Source organism: Plectropomus leopardus, chromosome 5 (genome assembly GCF_026936395.1).
Source record: "Plectropomus leopardus strain MGB_pleo_1.0 chromosome 5, ASM2693639v1, whole genome shotgun sequence".
NCBI classification, from domain to species: Eukaryota; Metazoa; Chordata; class Actinopteri; order Perciformes; family Serranidae; genus Plectropomus; species Plectropomus leopardus.
Window position 1 is genome coordinate 703,816 of NC_142180.1, and position 21,771 is coordinate 725,586.

A 21,771-nucleotide genomic window follows, 5' to 3' on the forward strand; every position below is an offset into this window, starting at 1 on the left:
TCCTCATTGGGTAGCTGACTGTGTCCATATTCTGTGATAGGCCAGTCACACACAGCGCCCCTCCCCTACATGCTGCACTTCTCCACTCCTCCTGCACTGCTCCACTCACACAAACAACACAGAGACAGAGACAACCTCTCTGTACTTAGGAACAGCTCACTTCCCCTCTCTCTTCAGTACCTTTTAGGTTTTCTACAGCACGCATCTACCTCGTAACTTATTCTCAGTAGAGTTACTTGGTGAAAAAAACTCGATTTGTAACAGATGCAATGCTTTTGAGAAAACCGGGCTGAATGCAGCTTGTGTCGCTCACTGCCTCTACACCGGTTGGGCTTTTTTTTACTATCTGCTCACTCTTATCTTGGTCTCACTGCATGTGTTGTATTCATTGATGCACTTAAGGTTATTCATGTTCTGTGTTTAAAAAAGTTTTTTAGTAAACAATAAATATAACAATTTCTGATCAACCTGTATCAATTTCAAGCTTAAAATAGCGTCTTCCGGATTAAGTCCCAACCATTCCGGTTAAGTAACAACCACTTCCTGTTTGGGCCCCGCCCACTCCGAGTACATATACAGATACAGATAATTTAGATGAACAGATACAGATAGTGGTGTACTTGCACATCCCTAGTTGTAACCATGGCATGGTTGCAACAGCGCCACTTTCACTAAGAAGGGATAAGGGGTGTGCTTGAGGGAAAGACAGTAAGGTCTGTCTCCAAAGAATACTCTATCTGTCATGTGACATTGAAAGGATACTGTAAAAAACAGAAGGAATAAAACAGATATATAAAGAGTTTATTGGCATTCATAATGTCTTGAAAGTCAGAATGCGCAGCAAGTGGATGCCTTGGCTGGTTACTTAACCTAGGCAGCAGACTAGTATTTTGAACTCACTCCATTTGAGCTACTCAGCATCTGATTGGTCCAGGTTAGGGTGTTAAACCTGAGTAGGAATTGTTTATTATTGTTTATTAGTTTTTTCTGTGTATTTTCATTATTGTGTAACTTTAATTCTTTATTCTTATTGCTACAATTCCCCCAGGTTGTGTTACAACTTACCCTAGAAGTAGGGCAGGTTGTAACAATGGAACTCCTTTCATTTGACATTAAATAATGAAGTCTGTAATGTAGTTGGAACAGTTGAAGAAATGCTATTTGTAGTTAAATAATTGTAAACTGAGCCAAAATTTGAGATCTCCTTCACAAAAATTCAGTTAAATATATGTGCTAAGACAAAAAGTGTTACAATCATCCCCAGTCTTCCCTGTTTGTGGAATGGATGTTGTTCTCATCACTTCTGGCTTTCAGTCTTAATGATGCATTCATATCCTCATCACATTATGAATCAGACAGATTCCAAAGTGTGTGGCTACTGCTGACAGTGGAGGTCACACTCCTGCAGTGCTGCTTTTCTCCACATCAGTGTTGATGCTGCCGGTCCAATATGCAGTCCAATACTGCAGCCTTTTCACAGGGAGCGCGCTTCCAAATTTACCCTCCCGCTGAGCTCGCTCCCCGTGCCTTAAAAATGCGCGTGCACGGCTGAAGGTCACTTAAACACAAAAGGCTTTCAGCGCTGCGGTCCAATATAGCGCATGCGCGCTGCCGGAGGACTGCTTCACAGACCGCAATATGGCGAGAATGCCTGCCAGCGGAGACACAGAGCAGGAGCAGCTGAGCTGCCCCAAAGGAAGCAGGGAGGAGGAGAATGAGGAGGAGTATGAAGATGAGATCCAGGAGGTCCAGATCACCGGGGAGGAAGAAGACGAGGAGTTCGATAGAGATGGTGTGGAGCTGGACTGGGAGCCAGGGGGGACAGTGCTGGACTCCAGCGGTTCCGCCGCGCAGATACAGGGGGTCGTTCTCCGGAGTATGGACCTCGGAAAGGAGGAGGGGGAGGCGGACCACTTCGGTGGCAGCATCCCCGCCGGGCTGGAGTGTCACCTGGAGGGAGAGCTGCAGCGGTCAGAGCGGAACAGGCTGAGCGAGAACACACGCCTGGCCACCCGGTACGCGGTGCGGATCTTCAGGGAGTACCTTAGCGAGAAAGCTCAAAGTCCAGACTTTGAAACTCTGGACAAGGAGGCGCTGTGCGCGGTGCTGCGCTCCTTTTACGCGGAGGCGCGCTCCAAAAGTGGACAGTTGTACAGCAAGTCGTCCCTCATCAGTATCCGGAGCTCATTGAACCGGTACCTGAATGAGCCACCCTACTGTCGCACGTTGGACCTGACCAAGGACCCGGAGCTGCGAAGCGCCAACCTGACCCTGGCTGCGGTCATCCGGAGGCTGGAGGAGCAGGGCGCCGGTCCCGTGGTGCAGAAACAAGCCATCACGCGGTCGGACCTTAGAAAATTGTACGAGTCATCCGTGTTCAACACCGACACGCCGTTTGGGTTGCTCAATAAAGTCTGGTTCGAGACCTGCATGTATTTCTGCACCAGGGGCCGAGAGAACCAGCGGGAGCTTGAGGAGGACTCGTTCGGTCTGGCTGTGGATGAGGAAGGCAGAAAGTTTGTGTATTTCAAAGCTCTCGGACCGTACCACAAGTCCCGCTCCGCCGCCTGGACCAAGAAGCGTCCGGACGCAGAGGAGGACACCCTGCCGCGGATGTACGAGACGGGCTCGGAGCAGTGTCCGTACGCCAGCTTCGTCCGGTACGTTTCGAAACGGAACCCGCTGTGCAGGGCGTTCTTCCAGCGACCCCGGGACCACTGCTGCGCGAGCGATATGACGTGGTACGAGAACAAAGCTATCGGTAAGAACCTGTTGGGCACGAGGATGCAGATGTTGTCGCGCGCTGCCAAGCTCTCCAAGACCTACACCAACCACTGCATCGGCGCCGTCTCCATAGCAACGCTCAACAGCATCGTGGGCGCCGCGGGCTCCAGGCCGCCGACGACGCTTTACGTTGCCTCGGAAACGGTCAACGGTCACGCGCAGTCCCACCTCCAGCTCGTGATCCCATGCCTTCACCGGGTATCCGACGCTGCGGATCTGAAGCAGCGGACAGCGGCAGCAGCAACAGTAAACACATCATCAATGACAACAACGAGTACAGTCAGCGCCGAGGGGGACCCGGAGGCTCCATACGCCAAGAGGCTGTGCGTGCGCCCCGGGACACGCGCGGAGTTGCCTTTGGAACGAAACGAGAGCGAGCCGGTGCCTGCGAGAGCCCCGGAGCTTCAGATTTCCACACAGCCCGCCGTGCGCTCCCCGGCAGCTCTGCCCACACAGGTAACAGAAGTATGTGATCCTTTGTCATCCTCAGTCGCCTGTGTGTTAACAGCTCGTGCATAAAACATAGCAAAATGTAGCCCCTCGTGCATCAGCACCGCGTATGCGTCCTGTATGTGTAACAAAGTCGTGCAGATGAAGTTAATTTTTACAAATCCAGTTCTTACAGATGTCATGGAGCAGCCAGGCATCAGCACTCTTTAAGGAGGAAGTTTTCTTTATAAATAAAGTGCACCTAGGTCAGGGTGCAGCATTGGTGGAGGAGGTATTCAGATCCTTTGAGTACTAAAATTCCTTTCTACTCTGTAGTACTACTTTAGAACTGTACTAGTAAAAGCTTACTTAAGTAAAAGTATCAGGGAAATGTATTTATACGTTAAAAATAAAATTACTACTGCAGAAAAGTTTGAATGAATTCAGGGAATCAAAATAATTAAAAGGAAGTCTTCATACATACATATATGAGAAGGTGGAACAATAAAATATTTTATACATGACTTACACGATTATAAAAATAGTTGCCAATTCATTTTATAATTAACTGACATATTGTTTCGCTGCCCTTGTATATTTTCATATGGTTTGTGTGCAAATGTCTTAATTTGTAAAGTAGTTATCTAATAGAAGTGTAAAGTGGTATGAAATTAAAAGACTAAAATAATGTAAAAGTTCCTCAGATTTGTACTTTAATACAGTACTTGAGTAAAGGTACTTAGTTACATTCCTGCACTGGCCAGCAGAGGGACACACAAAGTAACTGAAATTACAGTAACTTGGATCAAAGAACCAAGCATAGTATATTTCTTTAGTCCTGAAATTTTATAATGGAGTCATTATAATTACTTTAAAACATCATCTAAATTTGATTAAATGATATTCATGCATATTTTAAAATATGAAAAAATATAAAACTTATTTGTACTTGTGCTTGGGGACATTTTGTGAACTGTGAAAATGAGATGTTTTTCTGATATCCCACTCATAGAATTTTGTACTGAGAGAAGATAAAAAATAAGAAAACATTGATGAATCCCCAAAATCAATGGGTACTACCAAAATAAGAACAAATTGTGGACACAAACAAAAGTAAGAGAAATTTTGTTTGTATAGTGTTTCTTGCATAAGACCCAGTGTCTCATAAATGCAGCATATAATACTGTAGTCCTCAACCAGACTTGAAGTCCTTGACTTGAGGTCTGGTGAGTGAGGACTGTCCTGTGTTTGCACAGCCTGTACCACTGCAGATTAGTTGGTGAGTTCTTTCATCAAGTCAAGGACTTCAAGTCTGACCTTGCAAGACTGAAGATCTACAACAAAACAGAAGACAATCACATGTGACTGAACAGGTTTGAAGAGGGCAGTTTGGCACATAATTCAAGAAAACAGCACAACAATCTCCATTGTTGTGCTGTTTTTTTTTTTTAGCTCGACGCTGTGCTTCTTTTCAGGCACCTGGCAATGTCAAGTAGCCTACAACGTTATCTGGAAAAGTTGGTGCTCTTACAGAGCAAAGTCATATCCTTGTGCCCGAGAGATTGTCCTTTTGTTGATTTTTCTGCTGTCAGGCTCCTGGCATTATCTGGCAGTCCTGAAGCTGCATTGGAACTCTGATTATAAATCATCAGCACTTGTCTAAAGCTTAGTGTTGGGTCAGGCCCAGCAGCCAGCTCACTGGATGTCCCGGGCTACAGTTGTGGGGGGTGTGTGCGCGCATGCTTGGATACCAGGTTGTCAAGAGCTGTGAGACTGAACCAAAAACACTGAAGCCTTAAACAAGTGACACCTCTAACAGTTGATTCACTGTTAATATAAAGTGCCTCATAGTGCAGCTATAAAGTTACTGTGCTTCTGTAAAATGCAGCATCTTTTAAATGACCCTGATGGTACCAGTTGAATAAAAAATCCCTGTCACAATTGGTGCCACCAGAAAGCCTCCAAACTGAAGGATCCTCAAATCTTACACATAGGGCCTTGAAATGTGTGGAATCCCAAAAAGCTGAAAGACTATACAGCTGCATAAAGCAGAGGTAAACTGTAGCGCTGGTGATAATGCTCTGTGGGTTTGGTTTAGTGATATCTTTTACAATATACAGTGTATTTGAAAATATTGATTAGTTCATCTTCAACCCAGTGGAGTCACAGATGAGTTGGATCAGTGGTGAGGGGTGTTTGCAGACAGTCAGTAAAGACAAGGCGGTGTCTGATGCTCTCTTCAAATAACTGTTTTCACCACAGTGGTGTTGTCTATATTTAACCTGTGCTCTTATGCAGCCCCCACAATGACATTCTAACTGATTCAATCATTTGACTCTGCTCCATACATTTGCCCCATATCTCTAAAACTATTACTTTGATACCACTACTATGTGTGTTTGTGTGTTTTGGGTCACAGGACAGCAGTATGCTGAGTCAGCAGCTGGTCTCTGTGTCTCCTGTGAGCTCTGCTGGAATCCCCACGCCAGCCCAGCTCACTAAAACCAATGCACCTGTCCACATCGATGTAGGAGGACACATGTACACCAGCAGCCTGGCCACCCTCACAAAGTACCCCGAGTCACGGTGAGACACACATCCATTATGAAAAAACAATCCCTTAAGGTACCTTTAACTCCTGACAGCTCATCCAACACCTTACTTCAAATCAAAGTGTTAAGTTTTCATGTTAGTCATTTGTCAATTTGACCATTAATTTGAAACAGCAAAAACTAAACACATAAAATCTTAAAACTAAAGGCCTTCATTTCAAAATCCCTTAAAACTCAAGCAGATTTTAAAGGGGTAAATGACTTTCCCTATGATTTGCATATTCATTTGAAATATTTGACAAATCTATTCATTACCAAAATAAAGTTATATGAGGTTGATCTGAAATAATCTCAGGTGTAAATTAATGACATTTTAAGGAACTCTTATTCAGGCTTCAACTTTATAAAAAAAATATCCAAGTTTTGGGGTAAATGAATGGAAAACCTTCTAGTTAAACTAATATTTGAATATGTGAGGGGCTTTCAGTGGGTTCTCTGCATGGGTTAAAGCTGTAGTTGATATCTTTTGTGAGAACAACTTGCTGTCATGTTTACTGAAACTGTCATTTTATACTACATTCACACAGTGCGAAATGAGAAAAAAACCAAACAACCAATCAGAGCTGAGGAGTCTCTTATGGTGTGTTCACACCAAACATGATGCAAGCATTTTGCGCAGCAAGTTTACATACATAGTCAATACAAATACACAAATTCACACCGGGCAGCTTGATGGGCACATTGGACACTATGCAATTGCACAAGTTGAAATTTTTTACTGTGTTGCATTAGCCTATCAGTACTGAGATCTAGCTGAGATTCTCTTGATCTTACCGAGAGTCAGGAATGAAGAATAAACCATGTCGCTGTCTGTAGACACATGGAGCTTCACTCTGTACAGAGAGAACAAATAAGGACTCGAAGCGCTCAGAGATTAGTGAGCAAAGTTACAGCAATACAAAATGTATGTCTTGTGTAACCTATTTTTCTTGAGTTGCTTTCTTAGCAAAATACTGAGTAATTTAAGTAGGGGGCATGTAATCTGCTGCCGTGACACAATGATAATAGAAAAGGGTAACCGTGTTGGTTCACACTGCTTCAGGGCACAGAGACTCAGTGTATACATCCAGCTTTCTGTTGTGCTTCACTGCAAACAAAGTTAGCTGTTAGCTGTCTCTCCTTGTTAACATTTGCACAACCACTGCTGTTGAGGACAAATTTCTGCAAGTTGCAAAATGCTTCAGAAATACCCCAGAGGCCATATATAGCCTACGTGAGTAACGCTATGCGAACATTTTCTGTGTGTTGGTGTGAACACAGCTGTCAGTCATGTCAAATCACAGCTCATCAACTGCAGTCAAACTAGGCAGCGCTGATCAAATATGAATCGAGATTCTATTACTGCAGTGACTTTCAGAATCATATTAGTGTACTGGTGTACTGTTTAGCTGAAAAATGAGAAGGTGTGTTCCAGCCGTTAGGTGGTTCTTGGTTTTGGTTCAACTGTTTCCAACATGGCAGTAAGGTCACAAATGTTCTCATTTTACAGTTAAACAATGAACAAAAATATGCTTTTTATCACATCTGAGGTGAGAGATAAGTAATGCAGTAACAGAATTTGGATTCATATTTGATCAGTGCCGCCTGGTTTGGCAGTTTGACCGCAGTTCATGAAGAGACTGCTCATCTCTGATTGGTTGTTTTCAGTCAGCAAGTAAATAAAGTAAATAAAAGTAAATAAATGTTTTAGTTAAGATGTAAATTATGTGTTTTTAGGGGAAAATCCCCTGTACATTTTCCAGAAAGATTGAAAGCTATCCTTTATTTTCCATCTCTAATCAAACATTTCAGTATGTATACATGTAGGTTAGTTATAATTCTTTTCATGTCATTTTGTCATTGGTGAGCCCTGAAAGTTCTTTATTTAAATGCCTTCATATATTACATACATATATGTATCCACTAATAACCATTTTAAAATCCAATTAAAAACATTCATTACATCATTATTAGCTACATTTATGAAATTTTATGATAGAAAATAAAGGGATAAAGGGATTCATGGTGAGATACTCGTACAACACTGAAGACATGATGCAAGTTGTACTTGCAACCCATCTCTCTTTATGCACACTCTTGACTGTTCATCCACCATTTGCATAACGTTACATCCAGTAGTTGTCGCCTGTAGCTTATCTGTAAGTGCACAGTGCAGCATATCCCACTCAATGTTTAAGTCTAAAAATCTGAATCTTACTGTCAAAATCACACTTGATATATTAACTTTGCATTTTGAGGCCTGCAACAACATTCTACCACCAGTGGTTCTAAATGTGCTGAATTCATTTGCAGCCAAAGTACTTCAATATCACCCGGCAAGAAGTCATATCTCACTCTGGCTGGTATTTGATTTTGGATATATACTGCTACACCACTTCTATATGCAATTCATGCCCCTATACTGAATATACCATGCTGCATCTTTATATGTGTCATCTAGTTGCTGATTTTTGAAAACCACATGACAGTGTTTCTGCTTTGTTTCCTGTTTATGGCCTCATTCAACTCACTCTGTCAGCCTGCTAAATGATGATGAGGCCTATAGAGACTCAAGAGATCTTTGAAAATGAAGAGAAACTGAATGTTCCATTATCTTGTGGAAACAGTGGCCACTGTTAAGCAAAAGTTTCATAGTTTAATTGTATAAGGACCCAGTATTGTGCTTATCTTGCTTGAGATACAATCTGGTGGTGACAACACTCTTTCCTGCATCCTGTGTAGCACTAATGTAGTGTAGCACTATAGCATTATCACAGCCAAGCTTTCTACATATGTAAAGGCCAGTGTCATTATGTTTCACCTCCTTCCAAAATCTTCACATTTACAAGTCTATCTTCATAAAATCTTCACCAAGAAAAAAGCGATGAACAAAAAAAATTCTTTGCCCTCTTTATGTCCTTGGGGCTATAATAACAAAAATCAATGTTTATTATTTTACCAGACCCCATAGTTTTTTAAATATCATCCTCTAGCAAATGCTTGAGATGACCATTCATTGTAATGGTTAAACAAAAAGAAAAATTAAAATTACAAATTATGTACTACTATAATGCTTGAAATATATTAGTATAATAACATATATCAATTTGAGACCGTGACATTAGCGATATTACCACTACTTATATTATCTCCAGGCACATTTACCATTATAGCACTTTGAGAACATCTCAGAAATGTTGAAAAAAAAGTCTTACTTTTCTTAAGTTCAAAATTAATGATATCTTACAGAAACATTTCGTGAAATTGTCCGCCTTCACCATCTTCCCCTCTCTGTCTCTCTCTCTCTCTAGGCACACACGTACTCCTTGCAAAGCACTGCAGCACTCCTCTCTGTCCTGACAGTTGCTGTATATGCGTAAAGTTTACGGTTTGCAGGTTAACATGTATTTTTCTTGCATCTTATGCATCTTCTTGTGTGATTTTATATCCACTCCTGAGACTAATAAATGTGATAACTCATCTGGCATTCACTTTCTGCAGAAATACCTCAACAGATTTTTTTTATTTATTTTTCAGTCTTCAGACTTTCATCTTTCTCAGCTTTTCCTCTTCTTCAGACTCTGTGCACATGGCCCTGCAGTCTCATGTCCAGCGTGCGTTTATTCTAATAAGGATGAAGTGGCACATGTAGGAGCACAGTGGGATTCTTTATTGTAAGAGCAGAGGTGTGAACGAAACGATCCTGGGGTTTAAGAACACATAGTGAATCATATGTAGACTTTTCATAGGAACAAATTTACGAAGAAGCTCAGGAGGGTCAGCGTCAATGAGGCCTATTGTACTGTACATTTAAGGAGTATTCATCCCTCCTCTCTGTACTGACTATGACACACAGCCCTCCAAGCATGATGTTAGAGATGGAACAAAATTCATAGCCCCCAGTCCACAGTTTTGCGTAACAATGCATTTTAAAATCCCTGTAAAGTAAACTGTAAAGCTGTTTTTGAAGCCAGTTTTCCTCTCTGATAGCAGTCACGGTCAGAGTGACACGCCCCAAGTAGAGAGAAGATACAATTAAAATACGATTGAAAACTGGCAAAGTGTCAAATCTGTTATGAAGTTGTAAACGTTGAGCTGCTGCAGTACAACTGAGGATGTCTGTGGCCAGCAGACATGACAGCCTCCCCAGCATTTGTTTGGTTTTTGATAAAGAGGACTCTCTTTAATTGGTCTCTACTGTTTCCGACAGGATCGGTCGTCTGTTTGATGGAACGGAGCCCATAGTGTTGGACAGTCTAAAGCAGCACTACTTCATTGATCGTGATGGCCCGATGTTCCGCTACATACTGAACTTCCTGCGGACTTCCAAGCTCCTCATCCCTGCAGACTTCAAAGTGAGTGTGTACAGCTTTGATCAGGTATTAGCACATTTTGTCGCTGCCGCGAGTCTCAACACTCCCAAATCACTGGGACACCAAAAACAAAGGAGCCGTCCACACTGTCTGAGCAAGGATGTGAACTCCTGTCACATGGAGCCCTTGCACATAAACTATTGAAGACATGTTTTCTTTACTGCGTTCTATATGATTGACTATTTTAAAAACTCTGCCTGGTTTATAAACATCTCTTTTAATTTGTTACATTATGTAAAATGTTACTAAACACTCTGCAGCTTGATGATATCATGTGTAGTTGTTGCATTATGGTATTTTGATTTAATCAAACAGCCTGGCTGCTCTCGGTCATGTGGCCATCACTGCCTCCTGTCAGCATAAACAGAAGGGACACCTAGAACAAGTGTTCCTCACATACTGAGGCACTGACCTCAGTGCTGGCAGCTCTCTCTGGGCTGAATTAGCCACAGTTAAAGAAAGTTTAATTCTCCAACTTTCTTATTTATTAATTCATTTTCAGAATTATGTGACCCCCCACACAGAAAAACAAATAAAGCCATTGGGTCTCATTCATGAAATGTTAGTAAATCTGTGAGTCCATATGCACATAAATCGACGTAGTATATAAAATCTACACCAGATTCATGAGCGCCGCAGGACACTTGGATTTAATCATGGCATGTGTGTATGTCAGCAATTAGCAGACATCCCCCGCCCATGAAGAGCCAGTGAGCACCATATAAGGAGATGATCCTTACTTCATCCTGTCCACCTGACAACGTGCTGCAAACAAAACACTTTCACACTACATGTCTTATTCACCAATTCATTCACTGATGGCCGAGGCTAACGTACATGGTGCCACCTGTTACTCAGTAACCATTGACACACACTCACACGGCGATGATGCAGCATCACTAGCATTTTGGGGTTCAGTATCTTGCCCAAGGATACTTCAACATGTTGACTAAAGGAGCCTGGGCTTGAACCGCTGACCTTCTGATTAGAGGACAACCCAGTCTGCTTCTGAGCCACAGCCATCAGTGTATTCATTGTGCAATTAATAATGTGCAGAGTACAAGACTTTCAAGATCTCAACATAGTGTACATAATGACGTTATTTGTGTCTTCATGAATTACCAGTGATTTCGGGTGATGTGTACTTATTACTTTAGTCAGAGGGATCTGCAACTGCAGACTGATCACAAAACATGCAAGAAGTCAGTGTGTGTGTGTGTGTGTGTGTGTGTGTGTGTGTGTGTGTGTGTGTGTGTGTGTGTGTGTGTGTGTGTGTGTGGTCATCCCCTTCTTGCTCCTTCTATTGCAGTCTCAGTGGATACAACTCATATCCTGTCTTCAACCTATCATCAAGGTGCAGCAACTACAAGCGCGTCCTGTTTGTGGATGCACTAAAATCAAACAGGTTGGAGCATTCTTGGAGCATCTCAGACAGCACATGACAAAGTCAAGACCAAGACAAGCAGTGCTGACAATTTATGCAATCTTCATTTAGATTACTTACTTACTTACTTTTACGCTTAGTTTATTTTTTAAAACTCCGAAATCACAAGTATGTTAAGACTGATTGAACAGATGTGCTCTGCATAAGGGTGGCACATGTACTGTATCTCTGTGTGACAAATGGTCAAACTTTGCTGATTATTTTGGGTAAAATATGACAGATGTGGACCTCTCAGATTTACTCAGAGGGGTTAGTCATGATTGTAGAATTGCTATGTATGTTGAATAATGCTCAGTGTCTTTGCTTGCATGCGTGTATTTTGTGCATTTATGTGTATTGTCAGGCTTTTCTGTCTTTGTTTCTTTTGCTGTGTGTGTGAGTGTCTCCGCTTGTCTTCATGTACACTGTGTGTGTTTTCTGTGTGTGTGTGTGTGTGTGTGTGTGTGTGTGTTTGCAGGAATACTCCCTTCTGTATGAAGAGGCCACTTTCTTCCAGCTTGCTACTCTGCAGGCTGAGCTGGAGCGCTGGAGGACTGAGCAGGAATGTGGGGCTGCATGCCTGGAGTGTGAGTGTGTCGTGATTCATGTGGCTCCGGAGCTCGGTGAGAGGATCAGCGTGAGCGCCCACCGGGCGGTGATCAAGGAGATTTTTCCTGAGGTCAGAGACGTCATGTCCAATACCCTGAACACCAGCTGGAATGAAGACTCGACACACATCATTCGTTTCCCACTCAACGGCTACTGCCACCTCAACTCTGTCCAGGTATAGAACACACTCTGACACTCCACAGGCTGCACAGGGGACTTGGTGTGGATCATACCAACATTTATAAAAGTGCAATTTCAGACCGAAAGAGATTATTTCCAGTGGGACCAAGTGGTCAGTCAATGCATAGAGTTCACATACAGCTCAACTCTGGTGAACTTTGACACAATGGGTTTCATTCAAGAAAAGATATACTCACAGATTTTCTCTTCTTTTTTCTCATTGCCAGAATTTGTTCTTATTTTCTTAGTACCCACTGATTTTTGGGATTTACCAATATTTTCTTATTTTAGCACTTCTCTCAGGTTGAAAGAGTATTCTTACTTAGATAACAGAAAAAAATCTTGTTTTCACAGTCCACAGATTGTTGCCCAGTGCATGGAAAAAATAAGTTTTACAACTGAACAACATTTCTAAACATTTCTTCTTGATCAAATTTTGATTTTCATGTTTTTAAATAATTATGATTGGATTATTACATTTCAGGGCCAAAGAAACTTTGTCTGTTAATTACATTAGTAACTATATAGCAATTTAGGTTACCATTCGTCCCTCTGCTGGCCAGTGCTGGAATGTAATTTACTCATGTACTAAAGTAGAAATCTCAGGAAGTTTTACATTACTTGAGTTTTTTAATCTCATGCCACTTTCCACCTCTACTCCAATGCACTTTAGAGGGAAATATTGTGTTTTTTACTATTATTATTTAATCAAACAGCAGATGATGGTCCAATCGAGGGACTAGCTCTTCACCTTCTTAAATTTTAGACATTAAATTTTAGCTTTGTCCATCTACTTGTTGTCTACTACTCTTCTAATCTATACCAAAGCTGCAATATTCAGGGGTGTATATTTGTTAGCTTCCACTAAAGGGTTGGAGTTGGTCAGATTCATTTCATTCTATCTCTAGTAATCTTATATATTTGTGAACTTGGGTACATTGGTCAAAGATCAATTGATCCTTGGTGGAGAGGGTGGACAGCTCCAGGTACCTTGGTGCCAATCACTGAAAGCCTGACCTGGGTGTTGCTTACTGACTCAGAGGTGAGAAAAGAAAGGCAGAGACTGTTTTACCTGAGACGCCTGAGGGTATTTTGGGTATTACCTCAAATACTGAGGGATATCTATTCCTGCACCATCCACAACGTCCTGACAGGGAACACGTCTGCCTGGTACAGAAACATGTTACCATTATTGTTGCTGTGCATCTCTCCCCCTCTCTCCCTCTCTCTTTCTCTTCTCCCTCTCTCTCTTTTTCTATGTATCATTTTGTCATCTGTAATTTAGTTTTTTACCACATCTGTGGCATGTCTGTCCATCCTGGAAGAGGAATCCCTCCTCAATCACCTTTTCTTAGGTTTCTACAATTTTTGTCCCCCTTTTAGGGTTTTTTGGGGAGTTTTTCCTTAGTTGATGTCAGTTTCAAGTCAGTTTTATTTATATAGCCCATTATCACAAAACAAGGTTTGCCTCAGAGGGCTTTACAGTGTACGACATCCCTCTGCCCTTAGACCCTCACATCACCCAAGGAAAAACTCCCAAAAAAGAACCCCTGTAACGGGAAAAAAGAGGAAGAAACCTCAGGAAGAGCGGTAGAGGATAGTGAGGATCCCTCTTCGGACGGAAAGACGAGCAATAGATGTCGAAAATACCAGGTGAAATACAATCATGGCAAAAAAGGAAAGAGAAAGAGAGGGGGGGAGAGGGGGGAGAGAGGAGGGGGGGGGGCACAGAACACAGGAAACAGATGCATGTCATATTACAATAATGGTAGGTGTGAATTTAGTAATTGCTCTCTATGATGATGTTGATAGAGATGATAACAGTCTCATGCATATGTGAAAGGGAGTTGTCCAAAGGCAAGATCACGGCATCGGCGCAACCAGGACCAGACCACGATCAGGGCGAGCGGGGGCACAGAATCAGTAGCCACAGCACCCAGCACAACCAAAGGCAGGGTCGCAGCATCAGCACAGCTATCACCACGCGGTCAGGCACAGTCAAGGTTGCTGGCCAGGATCCAGGGAAACTAGGAAACAAGGGGAGCAGGAACGCGCTCCCGAGAGGCAACGGGATTAGCGAGTGCAGTTCAACAGACCCAGGCTCTGTAATCGCGAGCCCCAGGTGGTGAGAGTACCACATGGCTATCACAGAGCTAAGTTAAGCTTGCACATGGCAATGCAGTAAACAGACATGCATGATTTCTGATGGCAGCATTGAGAGAAGAAGGAAAGGAGCTCAGCATATCAGAGGAAGTCCCCCGGCAGGTTAAACCTATGTCAGTTTAACTATGGGCTGAACCAGGCAACCTGAGCCAGCCCTAATTATAAGCTTTATTAAAGAGGAAGGTCTTAAGTCTACCCTTAAAAGTTGAACGGTTCTGCCTCCCTGACCAAAATGGAAGATGGTTCCAGGAGAGGGCGTAGGAAGGCTCTGGTTCCTAACCTACTTTTGGAAATTTTGGGAACTGACAAGTAACCCTGCGTTTTCAGAGCGCAGCGATCTAGAGGGTTGGTAAGGAACTATGAGCTGTGACAGATAGGATGGAGCCTGACCATTTAGAGCTTTGTAAGTAAGGAGGAGGATTTTAAATTCAATCCTGGATTTCACAGGGAGCCAGTGCAAAGAAGCTAAAACAGGAGAAATATGATCCCTTTTCTTGCTTCCCCGTAAAACACACGAGCAGCAGCGTTCTGCACCAGTTGGAGAGACCTAAGAGATTTGTTTGGGCAACCAAATAATAGGGAATTACAGTAATCCAGCCCAGAGGTGACAAAATGGCGTACTAATTTTTCAGCATCTGTTTGTGATAGGATATGTCTAATTTTTGCGATGTTACGCATGAAGTGAAAGAAAGCCGCCCTTGAAGTTTGTTTATATGGGAGGCAAAGGATAAATCCTGGTCAAATAAAACTCCGAGGAGTTCCTTACAGTTGTGCTAGAGGCCAAGGTAATGCCATCTAGAGAAATTAAAATTGTTGGAAAAGGAGCTTCTGAGGTGTTTTGGGCCAAGAACAATAACTTCAGTTTTGTCTGAATTCAACATCAGGAAATTACGGCTCATCCAGGCTTTTACATCCTTAAGACATGTTTGAAGTTCAGATAGTTGATCAGTTTCATCTGGTTTCATAGATAGATATAATTATGCATCATCAGCATAACAATGGAAATTTAAGGAATGTTTTCTAATTATGTTGCCTAGAGGAAGCATATATAAAGTGAAAAGGATTGGTCCGAGCACTGAACCTTGTGGCACTCCAAAGCAGACCTTGTATGTGCGGAGGGTTGATCATTGATGTGAACAAATTGGGAACGCGATCTGATAAGTATGACCTAAACCAGGCTAGTGACGTTCCTTTAAGGCCAATTGAGGATTCAAGTCTGTGCAGTAAGATTTGATGGTCAATGGTGTCAAACGCAGCACTGAGATCTAATAGGATTAAAACAGAGACCAGACCTGTGTCAAAGCGATAAATAAGTCGTTATTAATTTTACTAGTGCCGCCTCTCTCTGTGCTATGATGAACTCTAAAGCCTGACTGAAAGTCCTCGAACAAAACTGTTGTCTCGGAGAAAGTCACAGAGCTGATGAGCAACCACTCTGTCAAGGATTTTAGAAATAAAGGAGATTAGATATCGGTCTATAGTTAGCTAAAAATCTCAGGATCAGAGTGGGCTTCTTTAGAAGAGGTTTAATGACAGCTACTTTAAAAAGACTGGGGTACATAACCTGTCAATAAAGACGCGTTGATTATATCTAATAAAAGTTGTTCTAATAAAGGTAAAACTTCCTTAAGGAGCTTAGTTGGGATGGGGTCTAGCAGGCATGTTGATGGCTTAGATGCAGAAACCAAAGTATAGAGTTGATGAAGGTCAATGGGGAGAAATGGTCTAGATAAATTTCGGTCTTGCTGCCATAATCAGGCTATCTGAGTTCGGGGTCAGGTCAGTTGAGGGTAAGAGGTGATGGATTTTATCTCGAATAATTATGATTTTATTATTAAAGAAATTCATAAAGTCGTCACTGCTTAGGGCTGAAGGGAATACAAGGCTCTATAGAGCTGTGACTCTGAGTCAACCTGGCTACAGTGTTGAAAGAAACCTGGATTGTTTTTGTTTTCCTCAATTAGTGATGAATAAATAGTTTGCCCTGGCATGGCGGAGGGCCTTCTTATAGACTTTAAGACTGTCCAGCCAGACTAAACGGGACTCTTCCAGTTTGGTCGAACGCCAATGTCTTTCAAATTTTCGAATGTTTGTTTCAATTTGCTAATCTGGAGGTTAAACCATGGGGCTAATTTTTTTGTTTCATTATTTTCTTCTTGAAGGTGCAACAGTGTCGAGAGCTGATCGCAGTGAGCCAGTAGCATTATCGATGAGACAGTCAATTTGGGAAATGACTTAAGTTAGTAGTAGTGTGCTCAGGAGTTGTAAGACATGGTAATGATGTCAAAGCAGAGGAATTAGTTTCTTAAATTTAGCCACTGCTGAGTCAGATAGACATCTAGAAGAGTAGCTCTTACTGAGAGGCTTGTAGTCAAGTAATAAAAAATTAAAAAGTTATCAAATAATGGTCAGACAGAGCAGGAATCTCAGGAAAGACTGATAAATCTGTAAATATCAATGCCGACGTAAAGGACTAAATCGAGGTGTGATTGTAGCGGTGGGTGGGTTTATGTACACACTGACTGAAGCCTATTGAATCCAAAAGTGTGGAGAAAGCAGAACTAAGGCTGTCACTATTAACATCCATGTGAATGTTAAAATCCTCACGATAATAATTTTGTCTGATTTGAGCACTAAACTTGATATAAGCTCAGAGAACTCAGATAGAAATTCAGAGTATGGGCCAAGCGGTATACACTATGACAAACAGAATTGGCTGTAAAGTTTTCCAGGATGGGTGAGAAAGACTCAAGAAAAGGCTTTCAAATGAATTATAGTTTAACTTGGCCTTAGTGTGAATTGCTAAGCTTGGAATCAAAAAATAGTAGGCGACTCCCCTCCTTTCGGCCAGTGTCCCGCGTGAACGTGACTATTTTATATGACCAGGAGGAGTGGATTCATTCAGGCTAACGTACTCTTCAGGACAAAGCCAGGTCTCAGTGAGGCATAATAAATCAATATGGTTATCCGATATTAAATCAGTGACTAAAATGAGCCTTGGTTGATAAGGATCTAACGTTCAAGAGTCCGTGATTTAATTCTCCTGTTATGATGCTGTATGACAGGAGATGAGTTAATTTTTATGAGATTTTCATGTACAACCCCCCTTTTGTTTATTTTAGTATTAAACAAATGAAGTGGTCGGGGGACAGACACTGTTTTTTTTTATAACATTTACATTATGGTGTGTGACTGTGCTAGAGGAAGCTCAGAGAAGCTGCAAGATCATGCGACTCTGAAACCTGGTCCCAACTCTGGTTTGTCATGGCTTTGGGCCTCTAATAAATCGGCCAGATTCTTAGAGAGGAGAAGCGGCTCCATCCAAAGTGGGATGGATGCCGTCCTTCGATAAGACCAGGTTTACCCCAAAAGGAGCACCAATTGACTATTAAGCCCACATCATTTGCTGGACACCACCGCTGACAACCAGCGGTTGAGTGCTGACATGCGCTAAACATGTCATCACTGGTCACATTGGGGAGGGTCCAGAAGATTACGGTGTCCGACATCGCCTTGGCATTTCACTCACACGACTATGTTAATTTTAGTGACCTCCGATTGACGTAACTGGGTGTCATTGCCGTAGCCAACGTGAATAACAATCTTACTGTATTTACGTTTAGCCTTAGCCAGCAGCTTCAAATTTGACTCGACGTCGCCCGCTCTGGCCCCAGGGATACATTTGACTATGGCCGCTGGTGTCACTAACTTCACGTTTCGCAAAATAGAGCTACCAATGACCAGGGTTGTGTCCTCGGTCGGTGTATTGAGGCATACTTATTTGAAACGTGAAGGGGGGGGGGTGGTGTGCCGCTGGCTTCGACTTACTATGCTTCGCCGACAGTCACCCAGCCTCCCAGCTGCACGGGGCTGCCGGGGACGGCTAGCAGAGGCTATGCTATGTCGGTCCAAGACCGGCTACAGGGGGCTCGCTAGCTATCGCAGCTACAGAGGGATTATCCACGGTGCGGAGCCGCGCTTCCAGATCGCTAAGCCTCGCCTCCAGCACAGCAAATAAACTACACTTGTTACAGGTACCACTATCACTGAAGGAGGCAGAGGAGTAACTAAACATCTGATGTGAGGGTCTAAGGGTGGATGGGATGTCATACGCTGTGAAGCCCTTTGAGGCAAATTGTTATTTGTGATGATGGGCTTTATAAATAAAATTTACTTGGCTTGACTTGAATTGAAAAAGCACTGAACAGGACCTCAGGGCCCTGCAAAGAGTGGTTCGCTCAGCTGAACACACAATAGGTGTTGCTCTACCTGCATAAAGGATGTTTATACAAGACACTAAAGATCTCAGCCACCTGGATAACTGTCCAACATTGCTGAGGCTGGACATAAGGCAGCAGACAGCACTGAGAGGCTCAGGAGGAGCTTCTTCCCTCAGACTGTACAGAAATATGAGACAATCCTGGTGAAAATTGGTGCAGCCAATGTACTGCTTTTAGCCCATTCAGTACAAGATGTGACTCATGTAATGTTCAGTGTGTTCCATTGGAGGGCACCAAAGTGGGAATTTTTCCCAAACCGACACAGTGACTTCAAATTACCGTGAGTGAAGAGGGCAAACGCCCTGCATATAGAGAAACGTATACAAAAACAAATGCAAAAGAAAAATGCCGCAAATACAGAACCGTACTGCAAATACAGAAATGCGCTGCATATACGAAAACAAATGCAAAAAGAAAAAGCTGCATATCCACTCACACAACAGAGGCACTGAGCTCAGGTAAAGTTGGAAAGTTATTGACAGATCAGATCTTCGGGGACCAATAACTCATGAACAAAATGCTGTCAAAACACAAACGATGCCTCGTTTTAATCGCAGTTGGACTGAAAAGGAGTTACACACTCATTTTCATCCAAAATATCTGTCCTCCAAGCTGAATAATTTACACTGCTCTTAATGCGCAGCAGGCTGCCAGACGAGTGCTTAGGGGCCGTCCACAAAGTGCAACACCATAGAGCGAAAATATGCAATAACTCAATTTTTATACACTGTATTAGCACCAAATTTACCTCACAAACCAATGGTCTACTGGTGATTACACACTTAGTTACGGAAAATGTGCCCCCATAAAACATACCTATTTTTTTTTATAGGTAATTACATTCAATAATGTCACTGTTGCAGTGTCATTACTTTTACTTAAAATAAATTGTGCTCTGTGGTCGTGCTACAGCACTTAGTTTAGAAAAATGTGCTTTTGTGTGATTTGGGAAAATCATTATTTGAAATAATACTGAGCATATTATACAGAGGTGTCCTTTCAGTCATACTATAGGTCTTACTTTGGGAAAAAATGCTTTTGTGTAATTTTGGGAAATTTTTATTGGAAATAATACTCAACTTATGTTATTCAGTGTACAGTCATGAAATTCACTACAACCACTACAGGTCTCCCTTTGGTTTGTAAAGGCCTATGCAGCGCGTTTCTGTATATGTAACTTGTTTCTGTATATGCAGCGCACCATTTTAAATTGATCCATAATTTATTTTTTTTTTTCAATTATCTTTTTATTTAGTTTTTAAATTCCAGAACATACAATCAGGGAAATGAAGAGAAAAATACACAAATAAAATAAAATAAAATAAAATAAAATAAAATATAAAACATAAGAAACTAATACATGACAGACAACAACAAGAAGTACAGCAGAGTAAATTAAATCAGTCCATGGTCACAGTTCATCCTCTGAAAGTAGTATTTGAGCATGCCAAACCCTGATGATGTGTGTCAGAGGTCCATAAGTGGTTCCCATATCTTCTGGAAGGCATCCCCCTTGTTTTTTAGTGTATATGTGCATTGCTCCAGTTTCATTTTCATTTTCACAAGTTTCATTTAAGATTTCTTTAAACAAGTCAAATGATGGGGGTCTTTGTTGATTCCATTTGAGCAAGATGCATTTCTTTGCTATATAAGATATTATGGTAATCCTGTGTGTGGCGTCCAGTGTCTTGTCCAGTTCCGTACCAAAGAGGTACCGTGTTGGTGTAATGTCCAACGGGGTTTCCACAACCTTAACAGTTAAATCATGTATTGCCTTCCAGAAATATTTTAATTTCCTGCAATCCCAAAAAACATGCATTACAACGATGACATCTGGAAGATGAGTTAGGAAACATTTTACATAAACGGAGTGGAGTAAGGTATATCCTGTGCATGAATTTATAACAAATTTATTTATTTATTTTTATTATTGAATTTATAACAAAAAACATTCTGGCAAATAGCATCCCACTATCTTCATCAAGAGCACATCCCATATCCCTCTGCCATATGTTCCTAAGTGGGATCAGTGAAGAGTTGTGATGGTCTAATAAAGCATTATAAATTACAGAGATTTTTCCTTTTAATGTTGTAGATTTCACCAAAATCTTTTCGAAATTTGTCAGCTCCAAGGACAGACGATTTTCTCTTTTCAGGGTATTTACTAAATGGCGAATTTGTAAATATTTGTAAAAGTCCTGTTTCAGAATTCCGTATTCTGACATTAAGTCTGTAAAAGATTTGAGTGTTTCCTTTACAAACAAATGTTGGAGCTGACATATACCCTTCTCTCTTCACTTTGCGAACAAGGAACTACCAATTGATGGTGGTAGATCTGGGTTTGAGGATAAGGGGAAAAACCTGGAGATTTTGCCAAAATTCCCACAAAACTTATTTATATCTTGCCAAGCCTGAAGAGTGTTGTAAACTACATATGTTTTCTTTATTTGATGTAGTGAACTTATATTGTTTATGAATGGTAGCCAGGTTGTGGAAATAGGAGTACATAAAAATTTGAACAACTTTCACCTTTTTTTTTCCAAGTAGCAATCCCGACTTCGACGCTCCAGTGGAGAAAATGTTTTGATGTCAGATCTCATTGTTGTGTTGCTGTTGTTTGGTTTGTGCATGACTGCAGGTGTTGGAGCGGTTACAGCAGAGAGGATTCTGGATCACTGCTTCATGTGGAGGGGGAGTGGACTCTTCCCAGTTTAGTGAATACATTTTACGGCGGGAGGGCAGAGGAAGCCAACATCCCCCCACACTCATCCAAATAAAACAGGAACTCATGGACTGAACTAACGGACGTTGCCCCTTTTGCTAAAAGTAAGCAACGCTGAAACTGAGGGCAGATTCCCGTCAGTAAGAAAGAAGTCATCAAACTGAGCAGAAATGAATCCACAGAATTTCTTCCGACTCAATAAAAAATATGCTACATA

At 41.8% G+C, this 21,771-nt stretch overlaps 1 protein-coding gene across 3 annotated transcripts; it reads left to right on the forward strand.

Annotated features, from left to right (window-relative positions):
* Positions 1–991: 991 nt before the first annotated feature.
* Positions 992–21,771, forward strand: LOC121962431 (uncharacterized). 3 transcript variants are annotated; one of them, XM_088077343.1, is made up of 5 exons: positions 992–3,249; positions 5,633–5,799; positions 10,015–10,159; positions 12,079–12,384; positions 21,471–21,771. In XM_088077343.1, exons 1-5 carry the CDS (start codon positions 1,639–1,641, stop codon positions 21,627–21,629), a joined length of 2,388 nt encoding a protein of 795 aa, XP_087933469.1. In that variant the 5' UTR covers positions 992–1,638; the 3' UTR covers positions 21,630–21,771. The 3 variants fall into 3 exon arrangements, with proteins under 3 accessions (XP_087933469.1, XP_042368624.2, XP_087933470.1); XM_042512690.2 differs by having other exon boundaries at positions 992–3,240; XM_088077344.1 differs by lacking the exons at positions 12,079–12,384; positions 21,471–21,771 and adding an exon at positions 11,965–12,069.

Bases quoted from the DNA above. Each gene is read 5' to 3' on its own strand.
- LOC121962431 (XM_088077343.1), top strand. From the start codon at position 1,639: ATGGCGAGAATGCCTGCCAGCGGAGACACAGAGCAGGAGCAGCTGAGC. The intron at 3,250-5,632 runs GTATGTGATCCT...TTTGGGTCACAG, and splicing joins TGCCCACACAGGTAACAGAA to GACAGCAGTATGCTGAGTCA. The intron at 12,385-21,470 runs GTATAGAACACA...GCATGACTGCAG, and splicing joins GCCACCTCAACTCTGTCCAG to GTGTTGGAGCGGTTACAGCA.